The 26,365-nt window shown below is 36.7% G+C and overlaps 1 protein-coding gene across 1 annotated transcript in view; it reads left to right on the top strand.

Moving 5' to 3' along the window:
• The window catches only part of MYO16 (myosin XVI), a 385,808-nt gene that overhangs the window by 254,832 nt on the left and 104,611 nt on the right, over positions 1-26,365 (top strand). The window contains exons 17-21 of the mRNA XM_086741186.1: positions 6,383-6,494; positions 9,945-10,062; positions 10,833-10,904; positions 11,493-11,634; positions 21,288-21,360. Of these exons, the coding sequence (XP_086597312.1) occupies positions 6,383-6,494; positions 9,945-10,062; positions 10,833-10,904; positions 11,493-11,634; positions 21,288-21,360 (517 nt within the window). The remainder of the gene's footprint in view (positions 1-6,382; positions 6,495-9,944; positions 10,063-10,832; positions 10,905-11,492; positions 11,635-21,287; positions 21,361-26,365) is intronic.

Genomic DNA, 26,365 nt, shown 5'->3' with positions numbered 1-26,365 from the left:
TAGAAAATTAATCTTTTTGCCTATAACCAGAGCTTTTTTTACGGAAGAGGTTAACTGTGATCAATGAAATTGTTATTAATATAAGCAACATTTATTGCACTGAGTTATCAGCTATAATAAAGTTTCAAGACTAACAACTAATTTTGTATTATGTTTCCCTTGTATCAAGCCTGCTATAGCCCAAAAAACTTTACAGCAAAATGAAGATGTGTCAGCACTCATCCTCCTTCAGGAAAGGAATCAAATAGCAAGCACCTAGATGCTAACTTAAAAAAAAAAAAAAAAAAAAACCAACAACAAAAAAAAACCAACGCTTTTCTTTCATCATAGGACTTTATCCTAAATTTTTACAGTGACTTAAAACCATTTAATGATATAATCCTGTCAAGAATTCTCTTAATTATTCATGACAGAATGTATTTACTTCAGAAAAGCCCTCTGAAAAGAAGTGTCCATCTGGCAAAACCACACTTCCTCTTCTCCTCTAATTGGAACCCAACTTTAACTGTCCTGACAAAAGGGAATTTCTGATGAAGTAGACGCAACCTACTAATCTCTTTCAGACAGCTTCACTGTCAGATATTAGTTGAAGCACTGTCATAAACCAGATATTTCTGTATGATAAATGACAATAATATATATAGTTACATAGCATACAGTAGCTGTTCTTATAGTATACTTGAACATTTTAAGTGTCAGATTTTACAAATGTGAAGTCGTTAGGTGTTGGGATAGTGTTTTGGTACTGCCTTATTTACTCTGTTAGTGAAATATCAAAGTTTATAACAATCCTTGGGAATGCTTGCTGCTACAGGGTCCCTGGGACAAGCCTTGGGATCTCTGTGCTCAGCATAGAGTAAAAACCAAGGTCATCTTTTCTCACTTAACAACTACAAACAATACAGCTTGAAAGACTTTATGGTTGTAGTTGTCTAAAGAGTTGATTAGTGCAAAATATAATTTATTTGTCAACCTTTATTTGCTGGACATCAGAAAAGTTCCCTATGCAACATACATCTACAGTTCAGATCTCCCTTGAAATGCTGATAACCACAGTCTGTAGACTTTTATGACCGGGAAGTTTATAGATATATGGAATTCTGATCAGAGTGCGAGACAGCTTTTCAAGACTGAGGAGTAAATGCAGGGTTGAAAGGTGGTTGTTTTCTGGCTTTACTTTGACTATGCCTCAAAATACCAAGGAAACGTTTTTGAAGGCCTGTGCTTCCCACTGAAAGAAGGTGAAACTTCCTGAGTGGACTGTGCTAAGCTTTTCTGTCTCAGCATGAAATAACTGGGAAGTTGTAGCGCTTACTTACCTGGAACATGAAACATGAAAGTTCAATATCTCCTCCTGCTCTAGATGCTTTGAACTCGCTTTAAGTGGACTGAAGCTCCAGATCTTTTCTGTGGGTCATGCTGGCTAGTAGACAGTAACCAGAAAAGGAGTACCTTCTTCTCAAGTAAAGCTCCTAATTATCAAATTTGGACCTCGTTTATTTTTCTCTCTTCACAGATTTTATAAAAACATAACAGTTCTAATAGGAAGGACAGAATAAAAAAACTCTTTCACCTTTTGTAATAATTTTGTGAGTCCTACTTTTTATTTAATTTGCTTTTCTTATAAGGAAACGAAATAACATGATTTGTTTATGTTGAATGAGGCAGATTACTTCATTTGAAACTAAATGCTATTAGGTTACAGTTGAAAAGCAAATAAATGAACTTAGATTCAATCCAAATCAAATATTGTTTTGCTGAGTCTTTGGCAGAGCAGCAAACTGATAGTCAAAACTTTTATTTTTAGTCTCAGCTCCGTGTTATTTGGGCAGCCATCCTAGCATACAATATTACTTTATTAAATAAAGTTTTTTACCAGTAGGGTTATGTAAGAAATTTTAATATATGCATATATCACAAAAACTCAATATTGGTCAGGGAAGCTAACATTTGTTGCTATGTATTTCTTCTTTGTATTTGAGATGTATGTACCAAATTATCAACTTTGCTGCAGGTATAAGTTGAATAATACAAATTATGATGCTGTGTAACAATTATAATGAGAATGATAAGGTAAACAGGTAAGGTAATTGTTGACTTACATGAGTAGTTAATACAGAAAAGATTTAGTGTTGAAATAAGTGTTTTTTTATATTATTGGGTACAATAGTCACACACCTATCTGAAAATTTGATCTATGATGTCATTCCAATGATGGTAGAAAAATTGTATGTTATGATAAGCAGTATACTGAAAAATCACCAGCATTGATTTTTTGTCTTCTAAATAGTTTTTTTTTTTTGCCTTTGAGAGGCTAGAATAGATGATGTTGCTACAATGCTGCACATTAGAACTGTTAGAAGAAAAATCATAAAGAAAAAAAAATGGGTAGTAGTCTTTTTTTTACATTTCTCAATAAATCATCTGTCCAATGCAGCATTGTGTTTTACTCAAAGTTACTATACACTACCACAACTATTGATTAGTTTATCTTCTTTAAAAAAAAATTGGATCAGTAAGTTTCTTCTTTTTTGAAATAAACAATCACTGTATTCACATGTCTTTAAAACTTTTTTGTTCGCTGATAAGCTGTTTGTCGAGAGTACTAGTCCGATGCAAATGTCAATAAGGTAGCATTTAAACGAAAAATAAGACAGTCAGTAGAAAGCATTTAATTATTAGAACTGCATACACTGTTTAGTTCATCACTGTTAACAGAAATATAAATATCATTTGTCTGAGCAGCTACCTTCAATAAAAAGGCCAAACTTCAGCCAAAATCTGAGAATCTTTTGCTAAAGCTACAGTAAGCTAATGTAAATGTACATTTGCAGAATGATTTTGCATGCAGAGATGTGCAAGTAAGGTTAATAAAACTATGATAAGTAAATCCACAATTGGTGCACAGCCTGCATGCATTGGATATTATGGAACATTATGTTTGGCTTGTGTAACAGTAGTACCTGTCTTACTAAAATTTTCAGCAAGAATTAAGGAGTCACCAGATCTGTTTTGCATTTGAACACAGACTACCTTGTTGGAAACTTAGAAGAGCATTACACACACTCTAGTAATGGCATAGGTTTTCATAAATATGGTGGCTATAACACTATAGTTTGCAATAACAAAAATCTAAGTAAAAGCAATAACTAAAAGTTAGGGAGATTCATAATGGAAATGTTAAGCAGTTTAATCCCTCTTCATCACGAGCAATGCAATTCTATCTAGGCTGCTTGAATGTCAAAAGACAAAAATGTACTATAAATATGAGGAAAGAGACACATATTGGAAAAAAAAATTAGATTTTATGGAATAATGATGTATCTGCAATGAAAGAATGTTTCATTATTATTAGGTTTTTTGTGTTGTGACACATCTCATTCCCTTTTCTTTATTTTTGTAAGAGAGGTGACAATTTAAAATTGATATGGACTCTGGTTCTTAAGCATAAATAGGTGATAGTAGTAATATTAATACAAAGGGTATCTCAAGCCCTTTTTCATCCCCAGGGCCTTTAAAGTGGAAAGAAGGAGATGCCAGGGAACTATTTTACATGGAAAAAAAAAAAGTTTATGTTTCTATCTAGATGTCACTATGTTTCTGGGGTAGAATTAACACTATAATTAGAAAAAAAGTGGTTCCTTGTGCAGCTGGTATATATTATACCCCCACTCTGCTACATTGTATATGTTCTGTATTGTAGGGAAATTGTATGATATCTATCAAAAATTCAAGTACTCTTTACAATTAATCTGTCCTTAATAAGCATACACTTTATATTATAAACATCTGACAGTTGAATGTGCATATCTTCAAAGCAATTTTCATATTTCATTAGTCCTTAAATAGTTTGGAAAATGAGTGGGCCTCATGACATGTTATAAAATAATTTAATTGCTTTCAGACTGGGGAAACTGATTCTAAATTGAAGTGCACCTTAGAAAAAGTCTAACTGCAGCCCTTTCCAAGGGCACCAGCACATCCGCTGATTAAATCTTCAGGAGATTTATACTGGGAAAGTCAGATTCTCTTCCGACGGGCGTGTCCCAACAGATGCTGCAGTTTATGGATGGGTTGTTGGAGCCACAGGCATCTGGTTTGGCGGGTACTCAGTTTGCCCCCTGCTGTATCAGCAAGACATGCTTGCGCTGAAGGCAAGAACTGATGCGTGTTGGTTCATATCACGGCTCAGCTCTCCTCCAAGGGAATGAGCATCCTGGGTCACTTTACTGTGCCGCTAGCTGTATTGGTAGTGTTCATACATCTCTTTGCCATGACAATACCCATTAGCAGTTTAACTACGCTAAAAAGAGCTGGAGTTGCTTAAATAAGAGAAGGATACAATATTTGCTTCGCAGGGCAGGAAAGAGTATTCCCTGCTCTCTCTCTACAGAGAGAAAGACAGAGTTACTCAGGGAGAACACCAGTAAGGAAACTTTTTTGCAGAAATGGCCAAAAGCTTTCAACTCATCCCTCCATTCAACAGTAGGATATTTTGGCAGCAGAGTAGATGCCACCGTAAATTTTCTGCTGGATTAACCTTTGTACCAGTGGGTTCTATGCCAGATTCACTGTCAGATGTATTCTAGCCTTCTTTTGAAACATACCGGCAATGTTAAAAACTCAGAAAAAAAAAAAACAACCAGAAATCTGATACATACTTTGTAATATCTGTTATAGCTAATTTGACAGCTGTGCTATCGTTTGTATCTATCTGATTTGGACAAAATTCATGTTTTTAGTAACCTCAAGGAAACAGTGCAGACCTCTGGCATTGATGCTCACAGACCCCCGTTCTCAAAGCTTGGGCTAATTTGCCAGCTTTAGCCACTGATGTGAGGCTTGTTCCTACCTGAGGTATCTGCTGACAGTGTTCTCCTGTGGGTGCAAAAAGTGCTTATGCACCCAGGCACACGGTGTTTTCCCCATCATTCTTCCTCTGCCCACTGCTGGGGCAGCTTATGCCATTGTCACTCCAAGGGAAATCCACCCTGGTAAATCTGGTATCAATCCACTAAAAATGCGCTCTTCATTTCATCACATATTCCTCATAAACCTCATTATCAGTTAGAAAAGTGCAAATGCTAATTCATTCTTCCATGTGTTTCTAAAAGCTACATGCTCTCACACAAAATGCCACCTTTACAAGAGCTACCACCCTTACTAGAGCCTAGCCAGATTTTCTGTAGTAATAGTTTTATTTTGAAACCATGTGTCCTCTATAGTGCAATTAGAATAGGATTATGAACAAGAATTGGCAGGAATTAAACTAGTGTTGTTTCCCATCTTTATGTGACAGATCATGCACTGAACATTATTAGAGAGCAGAATAGTTGTGGGGAATTTTTGTTATTGTAATTGTGGTGGAGGGATGAGGGGTGGAGTGTGTGTAAATTGTCCACCTTTTGTGATGTTGTTATTTTGACTTAAGTGTAGGGAATTCTTTTGTTGATGTAAGTGATGTTGTGGAGATTGTAGATTGTGTGATGAATATGTATTGTAACAATAATGATAATTTCAGGACAATGATTAAAAACCCATCTTTTTACATTCTTAGCATGATTTAATTAAAAAACAGATCCCGTAAGATATTCAGTCACCTCATTCTTAGTGATTTTAGCTGTATGAAGATACCTGAATACTTTTAAAAATCTGACCCATAGACATATTTCAAGAGAGTCAAAATACATTGATGTAGAGGTCAGATTGCTGTTCTTTTCAATAGTCTGCTGTACTGTAGTTTTTGTTTATTCTGTTTTGTGTTACTACTCTTTACGTTGTTTCTGGGTTTTTTTCGTTCCTGAGTTAGCTGCTGCAGTAGGTGTCTCTCGTCTAATATTTATTTTTTGGGAAGGTTTGTAAAATTACCTTTTGCTTCACAGTGTGCAAAGCAGTACAGCTTAAGGGCTGTACACTTGCTGCTCTATGTACTTAGTTACTACTTTATTCTGAGAGATGCTGACTATACCCCCCACCCCTTCAGCTGCTAAGGGAGCAAATGATAATCATGGGATCAGGCAGATAAGAGCTAATCTATTCCCTAGCCAGCAGGAGGGGAATTTAAAGCAGAGTCATCAGAGGATCTCCTCAAATCTTCCTTCTGAAGAGGAATCTCCGGTAGTGCAAGGACGGCAAAACTGTCAGTGGTATAAATTAAATCTGAAGCTTACATGCAGGGCTAAAGGTGGTGGGAGGGAGCCTTAAGCAAAAGCTCAAGGAAAAGATAGATGGAGTATTCTGTCACTGGTACTGTTCCCTCAAAAGGTTGAGAAAAGTCTGTAATAAACCTCTGGTTAGAAGGGCAAAGCTGGCTTTTATCCTCAAAAGTTTGATTGTGCACCAGCTTTGTAAATGCTATATATGCTGTTTTTTCTCTGTGCAGGTATCTAAGCCAGACCATACTGGAAGAGACGACATTAACAGCCAACCCTCAAAATAGGGAGAAATTAGCTGTACTAAAACAAGCTCTAGGTGCTATGGGATTCAATAGCCTGGTAAGTTACACAAGCTTATGTTATTTCTGGCTAAAATTGCCATATTACTTAGCTAAAAGTAGGCCATAAGGAGCTCTCATGATAACCTTTTGTGTGGAGAAGAAGTGCTTTTCTGTCTGTCTTTTTTTTTCCTGTTGGTTAAGACCTTGAAACAATATACAGTACTAGTTCACTCCAGGGAAATTACTGTAATCACTTTTAATTAGACAGAGCACCAACAATGTAAATCTTTTTCATTCTTAAAGATTCACAAAACAGCTTCAAGGTATAATACTCCGAACAATTAAATTACATAGATAAAAAGAAATAATCAAATCCCATATGACAGAAACCTCATAAAACCCACAGGAATTTTTTCCTCTTCCTGATTATCTTCCTGTCCCTTTTAATTTTGTGAGGTACACATTCCAAATGCCTTTGCTAGTAGCACCTGAAAAAAGAGTAAATACATATTTAGTAAAAAAAATAGAGCTGGGTAACTTGAAAGAGCTGACTTAATCCTCAAAAAGCAACAAGAAGATAGATCTGGTGCTTGCCTTTAATCCTATAAAGCTAACAAAGAAGATAATTAGGAAAATTAATCAAGAACAGCTTCTAGAGGACCGAGGTTTGAGGGGAATCAGGAGAAATGGACGTCTGAGTAGAAGTCATGTAAGCTTTGTAATTCCTTTCAGGATACTAGAATATTTAACAAACTCCTTCTTTGTTACGTATGTATATGCTACCTGGCACACTGTAGCTGGGACACTTCTGCAAAACAAATGCATAAGCAACAGTAGTTCTTGAAGGAGGTAAAAACTTCTTTACCCCTAAATGATATTTAGCATCATAAAAAAAAAGCAGGAAAAAAAGTTAACATGACAGTATGCTAGATTATCGTATGAGATTACAGATGGGCAACAGTCATGATAAAAAGAGATCAAGGGCTATCAGAAAAAAACCAAAAAGCAAGTCTCCTGAAGCTGTTATTTAGGTGTGAGGTAGACTTCCATGGTGATGGTGCATCATAGTTGTTTGGCATTCCCTGGTTAAGGTAATAAATGTTCTTTAGTAACCTATGCTATCTTTTAATATAACAAGTGAGGTGGTTTTTTTTTTTTCATTAATATTTGCGTGGCCATGTACAAAAATGGAAACATATGGCTGTATTTGACGGAATTATTCCTTATTCTTAGTGACTCGAGCTCTGCACCTGTAGACTTCAGTAGCAAAAGTTCCACGGAGTTCTGCATTTAGCCCAATGTTCACGAATGGGTGGATCTCTGTACTCTATTAACCTTTTTGTTCTGTTGAAGAAGGGGTTCAGCTCGTAAATAAATTATTTAATACATAATGAATCACATTTTAGAAGCCTGGAGAAATGTTCTGAGAACACTTCATGTAGGAAAACACAGTATTCTTTTGGATACAGCACTTAACTTTGCTTGGCTCAGAGTTCTTGGAAGGGAGTTAAGTTGCCTCTCAGAAAAGCGTAAACGATCTTCAAGGCTCCTTTATACCGAGGCAACATTAGAATAATAATTTAGGAGGCTGGAAATCTGCAGAGCTCCAGAGTACTGCAGACTGATCTCCTGTGCTGGAGGTTAGAGGGGAATATGTAGATAAAATACATCTAAAATTTTTACCCATTACTTCTGAGGCAAATTGAAAGGTCTATATGTATTATTCTTTGACCATCTAGCCACATTTAATGGTAGAGTAGATTATCTTTTTGAAGAATAACATAAATATTCCCTAGCAGTCTTTAATGGTATCTTGCAAAATATGTTACTGTTATTAACAAATTGTTTTGAAGTTGAGGGAACATGCATCTTGAAGCACAATGAGAAAGTGTTTGAGAATCTGGACCATGAACTAAACCTAAGGCCCTGCCAAAATCATCAGAATGAACAGCTGTCCCAGCCTGCTGCAGTTCAGTACAGTCATCTGCAAACCGGTTCTGAATAGCCTAACAAGCAAGAAGTATGCTCTGCTAGAGTGACAGTCCATCTTGCCTAAGAGATGTTCCCAAGAAGAGGGTATAGCACCCTAGCTTGAATGCCATATTAGCATGACAGTTATTCTGTTGTAAGAGCTGTCTTATTCAGAGTTTGCCTGTATATGTTGGGTTTTTTTAATCTTCAGCTTTGGTACTGTGTAATAGAAAATTATACTGTTGCCCTATTTACGTCTATCTCATACAGCAGGAGATAGAAGTTCTTGTCTTAAAATGTAGTTTAGAGAATTAAACTTGCTTAAACAGCATCAGAGGTGCTGTAGTCTGTGTCCCAGAAAGAATGTAAGCTTTTTTTAATTCCTCTGGTAACAGGTATATTTATTAGAGCAAGGAACAATAAGAACAAGAAAAGCTTTTTTTTTTTTGACCTGTTGGTTTTGAAAACTGATTAAAAGTCATCCAAGCTTGGTTTCAGTGTGTTCTGAATTCATTGCAGTCACCTGAGAATAAAGGGGCTGTATTGGCTAAGTATTTCATTTGTAGTGTATTTTTTAATCTTATTCTGCAAATTCCAGGAAGTGACACTTCTCAGTGTCACTTCTACTGTTTCAGGAGAATCAGGTTCTAAATATTATTTTTCAAAAATATTTCAAGAATTTTCAATTACTTTTGCTGTGTATAATGCCATGTAGTGCTGTAGTGGATATCAGGTTTCCTGGTTTATAATTTTAAAGGAGCTCCATTGTTATGTAATGGGCCTTAAAAAAATGTCCAGCAACACACAATGTTTTCCATGTCTTAGCATTTTTGGTTTGTATTTTATGGATTATTTTTTTTTGCTTTAATTTAAAAACATTTTAAAAACAAACAAACAAGAACATTTATTCTCTTCTTGCTGTGGTAAAAATGAGACCGGGAAAAATCTAGCCCTAAAGGTAAATGCTTCACAGCCTTAGAAGCACCAGAACATAGCATGCAATCATGGAGGGGAAGTGTGTGGGTAAAGAAGGTTGCTTTTGTTTCTTTTAGACCTTAACTGCAGCTTTTACTACCAGGAACCCTGTTATAACTTAGAGCTAGACACTTTGTGGATACAGTTGGCTGAGGAAAAAACAAACTGTACTATTCCCAGGTACAGGATTTGTCTTGATGAAATTCTCTGTGGAGAAGATACATTTATTTCTTGCCTAAATAATGCATCCATTAAAGATATTTCAGTGGGTTTTTTTTATCACATTCTGAAAAACTTTCTTAACTCAGTGGTTAATGTGATTTACATTAAACCAAAAGAAGAAAAAAAAAAAGATAATCTTTTTGGTTTACGTCCTAGATAGATTCCAGTTTGGTTTCTAAATCTGATTTTCCTGTTAATAGTTCACACATTAATACTTTTTAGCCTAGGAAATGCCAATGATACAAACTAATAGAATGTGTATTTTTGTAAAGCATTGCCTTTCACTGGTGTGCCCAACAGATCTCTTCTTTATCTTTAATTCTGCATAAAATATGTGCAGGAGGTGGAGAACCTGTTTGTAATTCTCTCAGCAATTCTGCATCTTGGAGACATTCGCTTTACGGCTCTGACAGACGCTGAGACAGCATTCGTGTCAGACCTGCAGCTGCTGGAACAAGGTCAGTAGGATGTGACCTTGGAGCATCGCCTGCTTGGTCCCACAGCAGGGCAGATGCGCTGATCCACCAATAGATGGAAACAAAGTTCCAGGGAGACAAAAAAAAATACTTCTGATAATTCATAAGTTACCGTGGGAAGACAGCATCCAATTGACTTGTATGTTTTATAAACTACAGAGCTTTATGGGCTGAAGTAAAATGCTAGTATTGCAAATTATCTAATTCCGTGTCATATTTAATGCTATCATTTGCCAAAAGAAATTGTACAGTGTACTATGTCCAGGCTTCTTTTAAAATGCTCTTGTGCTGCTTTTCAACAGCTGAACAATTTGCATAGAATTGAATTCCTTACATTCAAAATATGTCTTAAAAGGGTCTCTTGTTTTCATACTGTGAAGTTTGCCCTCTTGGTCACTAACAAATCTCCTCAAAGTGGCTTATGGATACAGAATGTCAATAAGTAGCATATCTTAGTTCTAATACGTGAAAAAGTCTGCCAAGCCCTGGGGAAAGTTCTGAGTAATCTTTAAAGGGGAAAGGAAGCTGCAGTGTAATACACAGATACATTCAAACTTCACAAAGTGCTGATTATAGTAATCTGATTTTGTATGTTCATTAATTTTGATTACTCCTGTGACAGCACTCTTTTCTTTAATGTGTGGGTTCTTTCACAATTCAAAAATAGCATCTACATAAGAAAATCCATTTAAAAAATAATATATGCAGTAGAGCACAAATCAGGCTTCCTTTAAATTCTCTTTTCATTTCAGTGGCAGGGATGCTGCAGGTTTCACCAGATGAGCTTGCTTCAGCCTTAACAACTGATGTTCAGTATTTTAAAGGTAATCTTTTCCAAGCTTACATTCTCATAGATCAGACATGGTGGCATTTTGATCCTTCTGATTTCAGAATTTAAAAGCAGATCATTTTTGTTTCTTATTTCTTGTATAATCTTGTAAATTTTCTGTCTGAGGAGAGATGATTATCTGCCATGCAGTAAGCCCACTGAATTATGAATGTCTTTGTAACATGGAGCAAAGCAGTTTCGCAGTCTGACGCTGATGGACTCCTAACTTGATTAGACTTACAAAAGTGTGTCAAGATAACAGATTAGATATTAATACTAAGAACTAGAGTTAACAGGAGTGTCCTGAAAAAAAAACTTTTAAAAAGTTATTCTCAGTAAAATGCTGGTCCTGTGTGGTACACATACCCTTTTCTATGGAAAAAAAGTACAAAGGTACGTGTTTCCAAACTGAAAATCTTGAGAGTGCTGACAGTCTTCTTTCACTGAAGGCTTCGGAAAAAAACTAACAGCATGTGTACGTTTGGCAAAGGAGAAGTAAAAAGGGTGGAAGGACTTACTGTAAAATTAGTTAAGGCAAGATTTACCACATGTTTTCATCTCCATTTTCTCCTTTCTCTCTTAGGAGACATGATTGTACGGAGGCATACTGTAGAGATTGCAGAGTTTTACCGGGATCTCTTGGCAAAATCTCTATATGGTCGTTTATTTAGCTTTTTAGTCAACACAATCAACTGCTACCTTCAAAATGAAGATGAGACTGGCAGGTAGGCTTGTCGTTACGAACTATTAGGTGTGCCATTATCTGTTCAAATCCGGATCCTCAAAGGAAACATAATTCCATTGTCTAAAGCGTTTTATGGTAGCATGACAATGATGCTTGAATCTTCAAATCACTGGCTATTCCTTCAAATAATTTCCTTGGTATCATATTTATGTGATAGGGAGACATGGTACTTTATGTGGTAATCTAGATTGGTGGTTAGAACTAGTAGCCTTTTAAGAGCTGAGAATACAGAATGAGCTAAGTCTTTCAATGAGTGAAAAGTTGCTTGATGATTTTTTATTGCAGTATATTCTCCTTCTTTCTCCCCAAAACTATGACCTTAGCACAGGATATTAAAACCAGAATTTTGTTCAAAGGTCTTCAAATAAATGTTTAAACTTCACTTAATTAAATGTTCTAAGAATGTTCTGGATGTCTCTAGGTTGCCTTCTGCTAGATTCAATGCTCTTGCTGTCCAGTGCCGCTTCTTAGAAAAAATGAATGCTAATTAATGTCTGTCAGTGGAGCAGTCAAGAAACAAACAAGCAAACAAAAACGAATAAAAAAGAAGTCTCAGTAGAATCAAAGTAGTCAACTAAAACAGTAAACCTAATTAGATTATCATATGCATGTGACTTAACCAAGGTTCAATTTTGAAAATTGATATTTCACAATCTTTCAGAATAGGGTGTTGTGTATCTCTGTTGTTCAGTAATGTAAACCTGTAATTTCTAGCTGTCACAGGATCTTCAAATAATGAAATTCAAAGCTGTTGGTATATTGTTTATCTTGTTGTCTCCTTTTAGTGCAATCATATGTGCCTGAGGTCACTTCTATCTTGTGGAAATACTTCTCAGTGAAACTGTTTTGACCTGTGTGGTAACTTGAAGACTATGTGGTGTTTTAAGTCCTAGCTAAAACAGGACAGCTGTTTGATGTTGTCAGGAATGAGGAATTTGCAATAGTTTTATATTATACCTATGCTTGAAAAAGGGAAGTTCTTCATTTAGGCTGGCTGAAGGAAGCTAACCAGCTCAGGCTATATTGCCAGTGGTGACAAGACATTAAATTTTAGCAGGCCAAGTGCAGCCTCAGGTCCCTTTTCAAATTTGAAGCTAAATAGCTTATTTTAAGTGAAAATGAAGTTGATCATTGATATTTCAACCTCACTTCAGTTAGCCAGCTTAAGATGAGAAAATACCTCCCCCACTTCCAGTTTTTTTTTTGATCCAGCCTAATCATATTGTATAACCTGTAGTAGTAAATCAAGGTATAGCACAGTTTAGGATGCAAGTTGGATTAATGCAAGTTATTGCATGAAGCTGTGATTTGTGATTCAGATTTACTTTACATACATCTGAGCAATTCTATCAATTAGCAGCATATCTCCAGTTTGGTGCAGTTTTAATAAACCTCTGCTTAAAGATCCACCAAAGACGTTTACTAATGTAGCTAAATAAGGCTGATACATTTCAGGCAACGCTTCATTCCCCAGTCAAAAACTTATACAGTTACTACTTATCAGATGGGATGAAGCTTTCATCAGAATCCTGGGATAAGGTTTCTAACTCAGTTCTCTTGTTTTGTTCTAAGGTAGCTTAACTGTACTTCCACCCACTTCAGTAAGAACTTCTGAAGCAATAAAATTAGATTTATTGACCTAGTAACTCTAAGAGAAACATTTGATCTTGGCATTTTTTAGGAAACTAGTTACCTTGGTTTAACTTTCATGGTGAAGCTACTGCATTTTGGTCATTAGTATTGATTTATATTTACCGTGAAATAGCTTGTGACTGATTTCAGGCAAAGGTAAAATTGATGATTGCCATTAGATCTAAGGGAAGCAGAGAAGATTCTATGAAAAGCTGCAAAGACCAAGCTCTAGAGTTCCTAAGTGGAGAGGATGAAAGTGTTGCCAGAATGCAGTAAATTCATTACTTTATAATACTATCCAATAAATATAAAGGAAGAGTTTTAATGACAATGTTAAGTGAGATAATACACCTTCAGAAATGTTTTTCTCCTTCATGAAAAGTTACTTATGATTTTGTCTAGTTAGAAATAAATTATGACCGTAACTAATTTGGACTGGTTGCAAGGTACTTTTGAGGTTTATTACTTTATTCATCTTGATATTGTTTCAAAGGAATTCATGGAGAGAAACTGTTGGGTTTTTTTTTTGTAACTGGCCTCTGGAATAGGATTAGAGTAAAGCTCTTAAAATTTCTCACAGGTGTTACAATTATTTTTTTAAAGGATTAATATTTATATGAACTCATTTATATAGTGATTTCCTATTGTACTGATTTTATTATTGTAAAAATTGTCTAGATGAACTTCTTTCCAAAACTCTTAACTCTTCAAAGTTCACTACTGTATTACTTCTGTTCAAATAAGTATGCCGATTTTCAGTTTTGAAGATAAAAGAGACTAGAGCATTCGTGATTGCCTAAATGTACCATTTCAAGGTACCTGATTGCACGTTGGCAAAAATGGATCTAGTGATCCAAATATTAGTAATAAAATGCCATAAGATGGTGTTTTAAGAACTCCTGACTCATTCTGCAGCAGGACTTTACAGTTATGAGGATTTAAGAGTGTCTGTGAGCTCTTGTGAAACATTGTTTTTATTTGCTGATAAAAACAAGCTAATTAGGTCTATATGCTTGAGATAATCTTGATGTTGTCTTCCCTGCCTGCTACTAAGTAGAAGGCCTGATATTTTATTAGCTAGTTAGCAAAGAGTTTTTCTCTTACGTGGCCTGAAGATGGGGCTAATGCCAGTACGCCTGCTGTTTTACAGACAAGCAAACAAAGGTACTGTTCATTTAGACCCTCTGTCTGTAGGACCAGGTCAGCCATAGGAGATTTGTTTTTAATAGAGCATATAGAATATTTCTAAATATGTATTTTCTGGAAGCCTGTGTATTCTAACTGTGTAATGTTATTCTCAGAAAAATTCAAATGTTGCCAGAGAGTAGCAGTGGAAACACTTATTTGGGCAAAGGAAAGACCTCACGAATCTAATTTACAAACTTCTTAATACACATTATCTGATTTATAGAACCAGATATGCTGAAATAGAAATCCTCATAATTTAAGAAAAAAAAATCAGAGCATAAGCAAAAATGTTTATTTATCTATTACTGAAACCAGTAGAAAGGTATTAGCAGTGCAGAAAGGAGAGAAAGAGAGTTCCTGTTCAGAACATGAACCGACAGCATAATGAGAATTGTCTCTATATGTGGAGGTGGCGGAATCTTTAAAATACACTAACAATACAAAACATCCAGTACAGTATGGTGCATAATATCATCTTTTGAGATCTGCTTCAGTCTAGATAATTTCTAGTGCTTCATTAAACAAGACAGTGCCATTTTTTAAGGCACAGACGAAATTTTGCCTTAAAGAGCTGGAGAAGAGTATGTGCTACAGATAAGAGGGCTATAGATCTTCAGTTTTCTGCCTTCCTGCCATACCTGTCAAGTCACTCAGAGAAATGTTTGTCAGATACAGAACAAGTTTTTCTTTCTGCTGTGTCCAGCCACTGTCTCTGCCTGTACCACCCACATCTGGGTAAGATAATATTAAAAGAAAAAATGACAGTTGTAGAGCAAGATGACTGAGAAATGTGGCAATGATACTAAATCTCAGAAAAAAATCTCAGAATCAGAAAAAAAGTCTTAGAAAAATCTCCTTCAAAAGTCTCAGAAACTAGTTTGTTTTAGTAATTGTTTGAGATTAAGAAAATATCCCACTGGGAGTATCCAGCCTATTCCCTTCAAGAACTGTATTTATGACAATGGATGTAATCTGTCCACCTGGGAGAATTTCGGGAGTCTTAAGTAAGGTTCTCAGGGTCCTCATTTGAAGACTAGGTTATATACTTAATCTAATCTTAGAAATATTTCCTCATTAATCAGTATCACTTCTAGTTTATCAGATCAGATATAAGCCAACTGGCTTCCTTCCTGGTTACTGGCAGAAGTTGGAATAAGAGCAAGTAATGCTGTATCTGGGGCAGATAAAAAGGCATGTTAGACCATCCTACCTCAACAGATTCACCTCACTGCTTTATGTAGACACATTACAAAAAATGCCAGTGGGAATGAACCCTATGGATTTCAGAGCTGAAATCCATCTGGGATGAAAAAAAAGTTATCAAATTACTTCAGACAAACCTGTAGGTTTGTCTGAAGATTTGGGTCAGAAGTATCGTAAACAGAATTCTATTCACCTTGCCTGGAACAGCAAATGGGTCAAGAGCATCTCTTGATGAATGGCAAGATGTCTGCCAAGACAGTAGATCATCAGACAGGATGTCTGGTGTATGTGTGTTGTTTTTAGGAGTTGCCAAGAATTTTTATGTAGTTTCTTTATAAGGCAGTTGTTAAGTGTACAAGATCAAAAGGTATTTCTAGTCTACAAAGACCTCTTTACAGAGATGTATTTCTGAGGAAAAAGGCAAAACTGAAGACATTGTAAAATATTACCAGTTGAAATGCTGTTTTGTGAATCACAAAAATAAAATGAATTATAGTTAACATCCATGCTTGCTTTTAACTATTCACAGCTATGTGCTGGTCTAAGATATAAAAACGTTCTTCAAATATTGGCAAATTGCTATTTTTCTAATTTCTATGCTAGGAAATATTGTCAAACTTGAAATCAAAGTCTCAGTCCCCTCTAAAACTATAGGTATTTTATTTATACATAGTAAATATCAAATATTTGAAACATAATAAGGAAAAGTGTCAGTGATGTTTAGTAATCATAAAAGAATAAAGTAAAATAAGGGGATTTTTCAGAGCAAAGAGTGCTCTTTTTTAAGGTACTCTAACAGAATTAAATCTGGCCAGGGACATCAAGGACAACAAGAAAAGCTTCTTTAGATATGTCAGGGATAAAAGGAAGACCAGGGAGTGTGTGGGGCATCTCCAGAAGGAAAGAGGAGACCTGTTTACCCAGGACATGGAGAAGGCTGATGTACTCAATGACTTTTTTGCCTAAGTCTTTGCTGGCGAGGGCTCTAGCCACATCACCCACTCGCAGAAGGCAAAAGCAGGGACTGGGAGAATGAAGAACTGCCCACTTTAGCAGAAGAGCAGGTTCAGGAACATCTAAGGAAGATGAAGGTGCACAAGGCCGTGGGACTTGATGAGATGTATCCGTGGTTCCTGAGGGAGCTGGCAGAAGAAGTTGCCAAGCCAGTGTCCATCATATTTGAGAAGTCATGGTGAGATAGACTGGTGAGGTTCCCAACGACTAGAAAAGAGGTAACATAACCTCCATTTTTAAAAGGGAAAAAAGGAAGACTCGGGGAACTGCAGGCCAGTTAATCTCACCTCTGTGCCTGGCAAGGTCATGGAGCAGATTCTCCTGGAATCCATACTAACGCACATGGAAAATAAAGAGGTGATTGGTGACGGCCAACACGACTTCACTAGGGGTGAATCGTGCCTGACCAATTTGGTGGCCATCTGTGATGGGGTTACAGCATTGGTGGACAAGGAATGACCAACTAACATCATCTAGCTGGACTTGTGCAAAGCATTTGACACCGTCCCGCACGACATCCTTCTCTCTAAATTGGAGAGGCATGTCTTTGACAGATGGACCACACAGTGGATAAGGAATTGGCTAGATGGCCACACTGAGAGAGTGGTGGTCAACAGCTCAATGTCCAAGCAGAGACCAGTGACAAGAGGTGTTCCTCAGGGGTTAGTATTGCAATTGGCCCTGTTTAACATCTTTGTTGGTGACACGGACAGTGGAATAGAGGGCACCTTCAGCAAGTTTGCTGACAGCACCAAGCTGTGTGCTGCCGTTGACACGCTGCAGGGAAGGGATGCCATCCAGAGGGACCTGGACAGGGTGGAGAGGTGGGTCCGTGCAAACCTCATGAAGTTCAGCAATGCCACGTGCAAGGTCCTGCACATGGGTCAGGGCAATCCCAAGCACAAATACAGGCTGGGTAGAAAATGGATTGCAAGCAGCCTTGAGGAGAAGGACTTGGGAGTGCTGGTGGATGAGAAGCTTAATGTGAGCTAACAATGCACGCTTGCAGCCCAGGCAGCCAACTGCATCCTGGGCTGCATCAAAAGAAGCATGGCCAGCAGGTTGAGGGAGGTGATTCTGCCCCTCTACTCCCCTACCTTGAGACCCCACCTGGAGTACTGCGTCCAGTTCTGGAGCCCCCGACATAAGAAGGACATGGACCAGTTGGAGCGAGTCCAGAGAAGGGCCACGAAGATGATCAGAGGGCTGAAGCACCTCTGCTATGAGGACAGGCTGAGAGAGTTGGGGCTGTTCAGCCTGGAGAAGAGAAGGCTCCGGGGAGACCTTATAGTTGCCTTCCAGTAGCTAAAAGGGGGCTTATAGGAAATACAGGGAGAAACTTTTTAGCAGGGCCTGTTGTGATAGGACAAGGGATAATGGTTTTAAACTAAGGAGGTAGATTCAGACTAGATATTAGGAAAAAAATTTTTACACTGAGTGTGGTGGAACACTGGAACAGGTTGCCCAGAGAGATGATAGATGGCCCATCCCTGGAAACTTTCAAGGCCGCATTGGATAGGGCTCTGAGCAACCTGATCTAGTCAGGGATGACCTTTGAAGGTCCCTTCCAACCCTAACCATTCTATGATTCTATGATTCTATTCTATGATTCTTTTCTACTGTTTGTTCTTTTAGACCCTGGTGACATGCCCTTTCATTTGTAAATATGGGATCATTCATGGTTTATTTTTCCTTGGGAATCTCTGCTATGATTAATTTAAGGAAAGTAATTTTGCTGAAGTTAATATGATTGACAGAGAGCCAAGAAAAACATATATGGACCCTCCCTCTGAGAAGAAAAGTGGTATAAATCAGAGGAAGACAAGAAGAAAAAAAAACAAAGCAAAATAATTTGTAGCCACATTTTCAACAATGCTTTTAATTTTGGTATTGTGCTATCTGTTGTCGTTTATTTTTCAAAATCTGGGCAGTAATTTAATACAGAAAATTACTATCATGATTGGTTAGATTTTGCGAATAGTTGCCACAGTATAGTAATAAAATGTCGCTATTGCAGAGAATATAGAACCTTGTTCGATTATAGTTGCCCTGTAGGCAAGATATTAATTATGTAAAACCTCCAGCTCTTTTAATGTAGTGCCTGCATCTTCTCATAATACAAGGCCAAGATTATTGGGTGAAGTTCATTAAAAAAAAAGGGGATTACATGTTTTCCTGTCAACAAACACATCTCCAGCAAATCAAGATATTTCTTGGAAATATCAGAGTTTTGATAAGGAATGTTATTTTTGATAGGCAATAGGCTGGCTGCTAAGGCTTTTACCTGGAGTTTTAGAAACTAGAGCCAGGTTCCTATTTTGCCTGATTTGTAATAATTCATTAAGTCAGTTTGTTTAGGTCTTTTCCTTATGGAAATGTTTATATATTCCTTGGGAAAAAGTAAGAGAGACTAATTTGACAAAATAACAGTCATGGCCCTCAACTGGGATATAAGCAATCCAGCCTCACATCTATTCATTAAATCAGACAGAGAAGGGATAAGCTGTTCCGTCTGTGTTAAGTAGCTCTTAATAATTGTGAAATACATTGCAATATTTCAGCTGTTGTGCAATATTCCATGGCAGTTTGTGTTTTGCCTTCCTATAAGCAAGGCTATATATAAATGACAAAATAATAAAATAAGAATGAAAACTCATTAAGTATTCTGAAATTCCAAACTACTTATTTTCCCAAAAATTATTTAAATAACATAATAATTCTGGCTTTTCAGTATTAGTTTGAGGTAGTTTGTTTTCAAAATGTCTAATTCGTCTTTATAAAAATGAACTAGTTTTGTTCAAAACACATTATGACAAGGAACATACATTATCTCTAATCAGGAACACTGGAGAGTAAGGCTTACATTTTAAAACACAATTTAAATTGCACTCATTGCTGGGTATGGAGGTGGTGATATATCTTTATGCTTCTTGTAGAAATTCCCTTGGAGGCAAATTGACCTCACGATAACCTCTCCTACCCAACAAAGTCGTTCTAGGCTGGATTTATTATGCAACTCCCTCCGTCTGACATTTACGCACATAGGCAGTCTTGTGACGGTCAGTAGTGCATGGAGCTAGCATGCCTCAGAAATGAAGACAGTCTTCTTGGGTATGATTTCTGAGGAAAGCTCTGCTTGTCCCTGAGGATTGTTTTTCCTAGCTTGTTTTGTAGTACTTAATTTTTTAAATGATTTTACTCTTTCTGTTTGTTACGTGGGGATTTACTTTCAGAACTGGATCCTCCCCTAATAAAATGACTGAGATCGAACTAGACTAAAGTACTTCAACAGTGGATCACCTTTTTCTCCTTTACATCTATATCCTGATATACATATATAGATTTAGGCATAGAGGAAACATGGAACATGGAGGAAAAATGCAGAAGGAAAAGTAGATTTCAGAAACAGCAGCCGGTATTATTATTTATATGCCTATGACCCCATAGATTTACAAATTATGTTGGCAAAGAGAAAGGCAAACTCATCTGCTTTAGAAAGTGTCCATCTCCTTTCTCAGGATGCTGAATAGTTTTTCCTTTGCTGATTTTTCCTGTTCCAGAAAGCCTTTTGCTATAGTGCAAAGTCTTTCATCCTGCTGGCAGATCATTTCCCTCTGGAGAAAGTCGCACTGCATTCACATAGCCAAACTGCAACTTTTTTTTACTGTAACTCTCTTTTTATGTTCTCTGTCTAACGATGCAGTGAAAAAGCCCAGCCTTAGTGAGCCTAGCCCTTTCATACAGAGTTCTCAAATCCTTCCAAAGCAGGCAACAGGATATTCCAAAACGTTAATTTTGCTCCCTGTAGTGAACTTAGTTTCTTCTCCAGATGAGGTTTACAATGACTTAGTCCCAAGTAAGTACAGAATAATAACACCTCTATCCCTTTTCCATTTCTCTTGTCCAAATCCTAGGTGACTGCCCTGCCCTAATCCTTCCACTGGTTTGAAATAAAAACCTTTCCTTGAATGCAGGCAGTGGCACATGACAAATGAGACACACTGTCAACACGTATTCTTTCATATGTGCAGAGAAGAAACATCTGTCTTTTCGTGTCCAAATCCTGACTGTTCTTTCCCCTGAGATGTAACCTTTTGTGCAGCCTGAGCTTGCAGCTTCTGTTTGATGCTGGCACAGAGAGGACTTTGGCTTAACAGGTTTCCCTTGAAGTATGTTTAGTAGGAGCAGTTCTGGCTGTTGAAGAAATATAAACTGGAAGAGCTAACTGTGTGCAACCAAGCAGTTTTGAAACTTCCCCTAAATGTCTGTCCTTCATCTGAGAGAACAGAAGTCAACACCTTTAGAAAGTGGACTTTAAAGAAGCCGAGATTTTTTTTCCTTCTCTTTCAAATTTAGTTTTTAAAGTGGCTGCTAAAACAATCTTGAACCCTGCTTTTTTTATTTATGTTCAATACAATAGGTTGGTGGGTAGAATTTTGATTCTGTTGTATCTATGGTCTGCTTGTTTATTTCATACTGTGTTTTTGAAATACAGCCTGCTTTTGTCCTAAAACAGAAATACTTTTGTCAGAAACAACAGATATATTATTCACTTGCTAGAATTCTTTTTATCTGTAATATCTTTTTTTTTCCCAGTGACCAGATATTTGAAATTGGAGTACTGGATATTTTTGGATTTAAAGAATTTCAAAAGAATACTTTTGAACAGGTAAGTGGCTATGTTTTGCTGAATTTACTGTAACTCTTAATGTTAATTCTTCTATTAAGGTTTTGGGTTTTATCTAAAACAGATGTTTTGATCAGAATATAGACATACATGGAGGAAAAAATTTGCTCTTAAAATATATTTTCCCATTCTACCTCTGTGAGTGTGAATTAAAACCTGACCATTGTACAGTTATTCATCATTTTAAAATAATCTAGTAAACATCTACCATTATGATTTTGAAAAGTGATAGTATCAGCACTGAAAGACAATCTGAGAAAAATACTTAACTGTTGTCTATTTCTATGCTTGTGGAAGAGATACTTCAACTAGGTCAGTGAGTAGGAGGACAATACACTGGATTGGAAGAAAGAGCAAAAGGTCTTCAGATGCCTTGGAGAAAAAACAGAATGAAAATGCTACGTTATGCTAAGTGCCATTACTGGCAGATTCACCTTTGTGTGACTTTACAGCATGTGACTTAAAAAAAAAATTAAATTACATCCATGGAAAACAAATTAAACTTTAGCTTACTGAATGCTTAAAAATCCATTTAAATATCAAGCATTTATTCAAAATTGTGGAACTGTTTGCCCACCTTCAACACTAGTCTCTGAACACCAAAACTCTTGTGAATTACGTATTTCAGAAAGCATTAGCAACTCTACACAACAGGCTTGAAAGAGATTTAAACGTTATTGTTCGGTTGTTCATTCATTCAGTAATGCAGCAGAAGAAAATCAAAGCATAGAATAGAAAATCAAAGCATAGAAAAGAATAGAGATGGCATCAGCAACAGCAAAGGACCTGTTATTATTTGAAATCAGAATTTACCCCTTCATCTCAGTCAATCCATTGTTTTATGGCTCAACTTTCTCTTTCTAGTGAAACAGAAGTTGTAGAGCCACTGTAGTTCAGTTTGTGTAGCATGTTTACATAGCTACTCAATTTCCAGTTGTCTGAAAGCACAGAGTGATCTTACCTCTACCTTCAAAACAACATTTAAGAATGCAATAAATAAATATATTCCAGTTGCCTTCTCACAAAACCCTTTTTGCTGTTACAGTTCTGCCTTGCTTGAAAGTTTGCTGGATTAAAGACTATTGATGTGTGCCAATAATCACAGTCATTTACTCAATGTGAATGTCTGCTCTGGGCGGAAAAAAAATCAAGTGAAAAATAAACATTTAACAGACCGAATATATGCAAAAAAAATGCATAAAACCTACTGATTAATAAGGAGAAAAATATTCTCTGCATTTTAAATGTGTCTCAAAAGAGAGGAGTGCATCTTGGGACTTACTGGTTATTTTTCTTTGACTCTGTTCTGCATTGGTTTTTATCATGAAACTCATATAAGTTCTGCAACTGATATCATGAAATACCATGAATTCCAGTTTCTGGGTTAAGTCATTTTCTGCTTAGTGGCTACAGAGGGTGCTTGAAGAGAAAATAGAAGACTTAAAGAAAAATGAGTAAAAAGTAATTTATTTTGTGATTTCTGCATAGCAAGCATGATAACTTCAAAGTCAACTTTGCATTTCAAGAGACACTTCCTGTCCCTCCACCTGGACTGAATGCATTTTGTTGAGTAATATTGAGTAAGACTCTGAGTCATTACCTCAGAAACTACTGAACTGCATTCCTGAAAAGATAGAATAGAGGTGAGGGAATTACAGAGTTCATTTTTATATGGACTCTGTAATGTGATTAACACATCTGATTCCTGAAGTGATAGGTTGCAGCTTCAATGAAGAGAAGCCATTTGTATCTTCACATGGCACAATGTAATCATGCAGACATACCCAAAACAGCATGCATTCAAATGCTTGAGCTGTCTAGCAGTCTAGCCTAGTTCAGTGTTCTGCCTGGGCTCGTTAACCCTGATGATAAACAGGCTTGTTAGCACAGATAGGGTCCTCATACAAGACATTGCATCATGTCTGCAAACATGCCCGGTGTCAAAGCCTGTGATTGCAGAACATTAACATTGAATGTTACAGCCAAACAGTGGTTGAGCGACAAAAATTACTTTTTCATCACATATTTTAAAATAGCATTACAAAAGTAATTTCAGGAAAATTAACTTTTTGTTTCAAATTAGTTTAAGTCAAGGCATTTTTTTGTGATACCTGTTTGCCTGCTTTCTCAAAAAAAAAAAAAAAAGAAGAAAACAGAACATCTGTTTTCAAGAAAGATTAAAACCTCCTGATTGCCCATATCTGGGGACATTCCATTCAGCTGCATGAATCTTTCTAGTGCTTCAAATCAGGTCGATTGATACACAGTTTAATATAATAATTAAGAGAGCAATATAACACTAAATTATATGTCAGTTTAAGCAATTCATTTTAATAATCTGTGTTTGAAGACAGTTCAGGAACAGAGAACTGGATAAACCAGGGAAAATAACTTGTTCAATTTAGTGAGTGTGTTGGAATGACAAGACATTAGAGTATTGAAATGTCAAAGGGGAACAAAGAATTGGTTCTTAGTGGAAACACTAAGAATACAGTGCAGCAAGGTGATGTGACAACAGCTTGCAGGGAGAAAAGTTTTATAGATGACTACAAAGAGGAAGGCATAAGAAGTTCAAACCATTATTAATTAAGTGTTTGATTTTCCTTGTACTTGGTGAACATCGGTAAGCCTTCAGTTTATAGAACATGTACGTGTGATACATTGTATTTATAATAGCAAAAATAGGAGATGTAATTCTAAAATAACAGTAAATAAGGGTATGGAATAAGTGAGAGTGAGTGGAATAGTTATTTTTGGTGTGAAATGAAAAGGTGAAAGACAGGGTACAGTGTTTTTAGAAGCCGTGATCTGAGGGAGTTGTTGCTCAATAAAGACTGAAAGCTTCTGAATTAACAGGACTCAGTGAGTTACTGCTTATCAGTTGAGCTATGGTAAATGGCTACAGTACACTTTTAGCTCACCCCAATTACAATTTACAATCACTTCCTAGCAGTGATCATTAGCTTTGGAACAGCATTTTCCTAGAGCAGCTGCATACCTGCTGTGCCAGAACAGCTTCGTAAACGGCCACAGTGGAACGTGGTCAGAAGTGAGCACAGATTTGTCTGTCCTGTTGTGTACAGAAATGGCCTTCATTTTGTGATCATTTCAGGTAATGTGAGTGCTCTACCAAAAATAGCAATGGCAGTTTTCAGTGTCAATTTTCTACGTTTTCTTAAGTTTCCTTGTTTGAGAGGGACTATATTTGTTTATAGCTTATTCTGCACTCCTTTAAAAGTAAAAAATGTTTGCTTCTCTTCTGATAGAGTTTAAAACTAGATTAGATCTTTTTCATGGTTCTTTCACAGCATAACTCCAAATAGTGCAGTCAGGGAATGCTGCTGTCTTCTTTACACCTTTTTACTAGTATATTCTTTGACCACAACAGCATGCAACACAAAGAAAGAACTCATGGCCAATGAACATAACAAGCAATAAGCAGAAGGGAAGGTTGATAAAACTGCCTGTACCATTTTCCCCTAATTGTTTCTAAGAAAACTGTGTTACAGCAGAAAAAACAGACTTCAGAGTAGCAAGAGTTGCATTTCTTTCCCCTGCAGAATGTCAGGTCTTATACAGAAATTGAGGTCTGTAGTTGCAGAAGGATCGTAAAGAGCAATAATGCAGTTAAATAAAATGGACTCTAGTAGAGTCTTTCCTCTCTGATGTCTAAATCAAATGATAAACTGAAAAAAAATATTTAGGTTTTGCTAAATAATGTGTTCAGCTCTTGCATAGTATTTTGCCTCTGTAGACCTCTTAAGTTTTGCAGAAGAAAGTATATATCATGATCTCCTTTTCATAGGAAATAAAAGTAATTTACCTGAATTAGGACCGCAGGACATGGAAACAGTCAAGTTTCTTGACTCCCATTCAACTCTATACCCATTAAAGTATGTGCTCATAATCTGTGTGATGCAGTAGGGCACTGGGAGAGGCATGGCCCCCATGGCAGCTCTGTGCAGCACATCTCTCACAATAGGAGCGAGCTGGCTCCGAGAGCATGAGAGCCTGTCCTGCTCCGGACTTCACTTCAGAGTCACTACGGTGAAGCAGAAGAGCTTGTACAATCCAGCTGTGTTCACAGGAATTTTCACCTACTTTTATGATGGTAAGGGATAAGGAGAGTGGTGGTCAACGGCTTGATGTCCAAATGGAGACCAGTCACGAGTGGCATCCCTCAGGGGTCCATGTTGGGCCCGGCCCTGTTCAACATCTTTGTCAGCGACATGGACGGTGGGATAGAGTGCACCCTCAGCAAGTTCGCCAACTTGCCTTCCAACCCAAACCATTCTATGATTCTATGATAGTTAGGATTAGAAAGATAGATAGATAGAAAGGAGGATTTCTTACAATGGAGCCAATAAGAGGCACATAAAGAAGAGTTTGACAATGTTTAATGACTAAAAGTACCATAGGTAATGTCGAGTAATGCTGCAAGGTAAAGCAAATATACAATGCTTAAAGATATTTCCACAACATTTGTTTTAGGTAGCAGTCTTATTGTGTTTTCTTTTATTATTACTATACTTCTATCTAATTTCTGTGAGTGCAATTAAATACATGTTTTAAAAATCTATTTTTCTGAACGTTTCATATCTTTGGACAGAAAATATGTCATTGTTTCATATAATACTTCATATGATACGGAGCAAAAGAAGTTGGGTTAGGAAAGCTAGTTTAGTTCATTTTCATCTGACTTCTACATTTCAACTGTTTTAATTATGTCAACCTGTGTCAAGCTTCTAATTTGAAACATTAATTTTATTGCCTTTTCCCAGCAGGTTGTATAAAACATTGAAATGGAGAAAGATATGATCAGAATGCCTTGCTTTTTAGTAGTCCCTGGGTGGTGTCCTGGTTCTCATTCTGCAGAGCTGTTACTCACAGCCACTGCTGGAGAGAGCAGCTTTGGAGAAGCTTGCAGTTTTGTATAAGTTCCTGAGCTTGCTTTCTGGTCTGTTTTGCAGAACCTTACTGTCATTAT

This window comes from Chlamydotis macqueenii, chromosome 1 (assembly GCF_036417535.1).
Source record: "Chlamydotis macqueenii isolate bChlMac1 chromosome 1, bChlMac1.mat, whole genome shotgun sequence".
Taxonomy (NCBI): domain Eukaryota; kingdom Metazoa; phylum Chordata; class Aves; order Otidiformes; family Otididae; genus Chlamydotis; species Chlamydotis macqueenii.
Note: the sequence above shows the minus strand (reverse complement) of the source record. Positions and strands in the feature narration are given on the sequence as shown.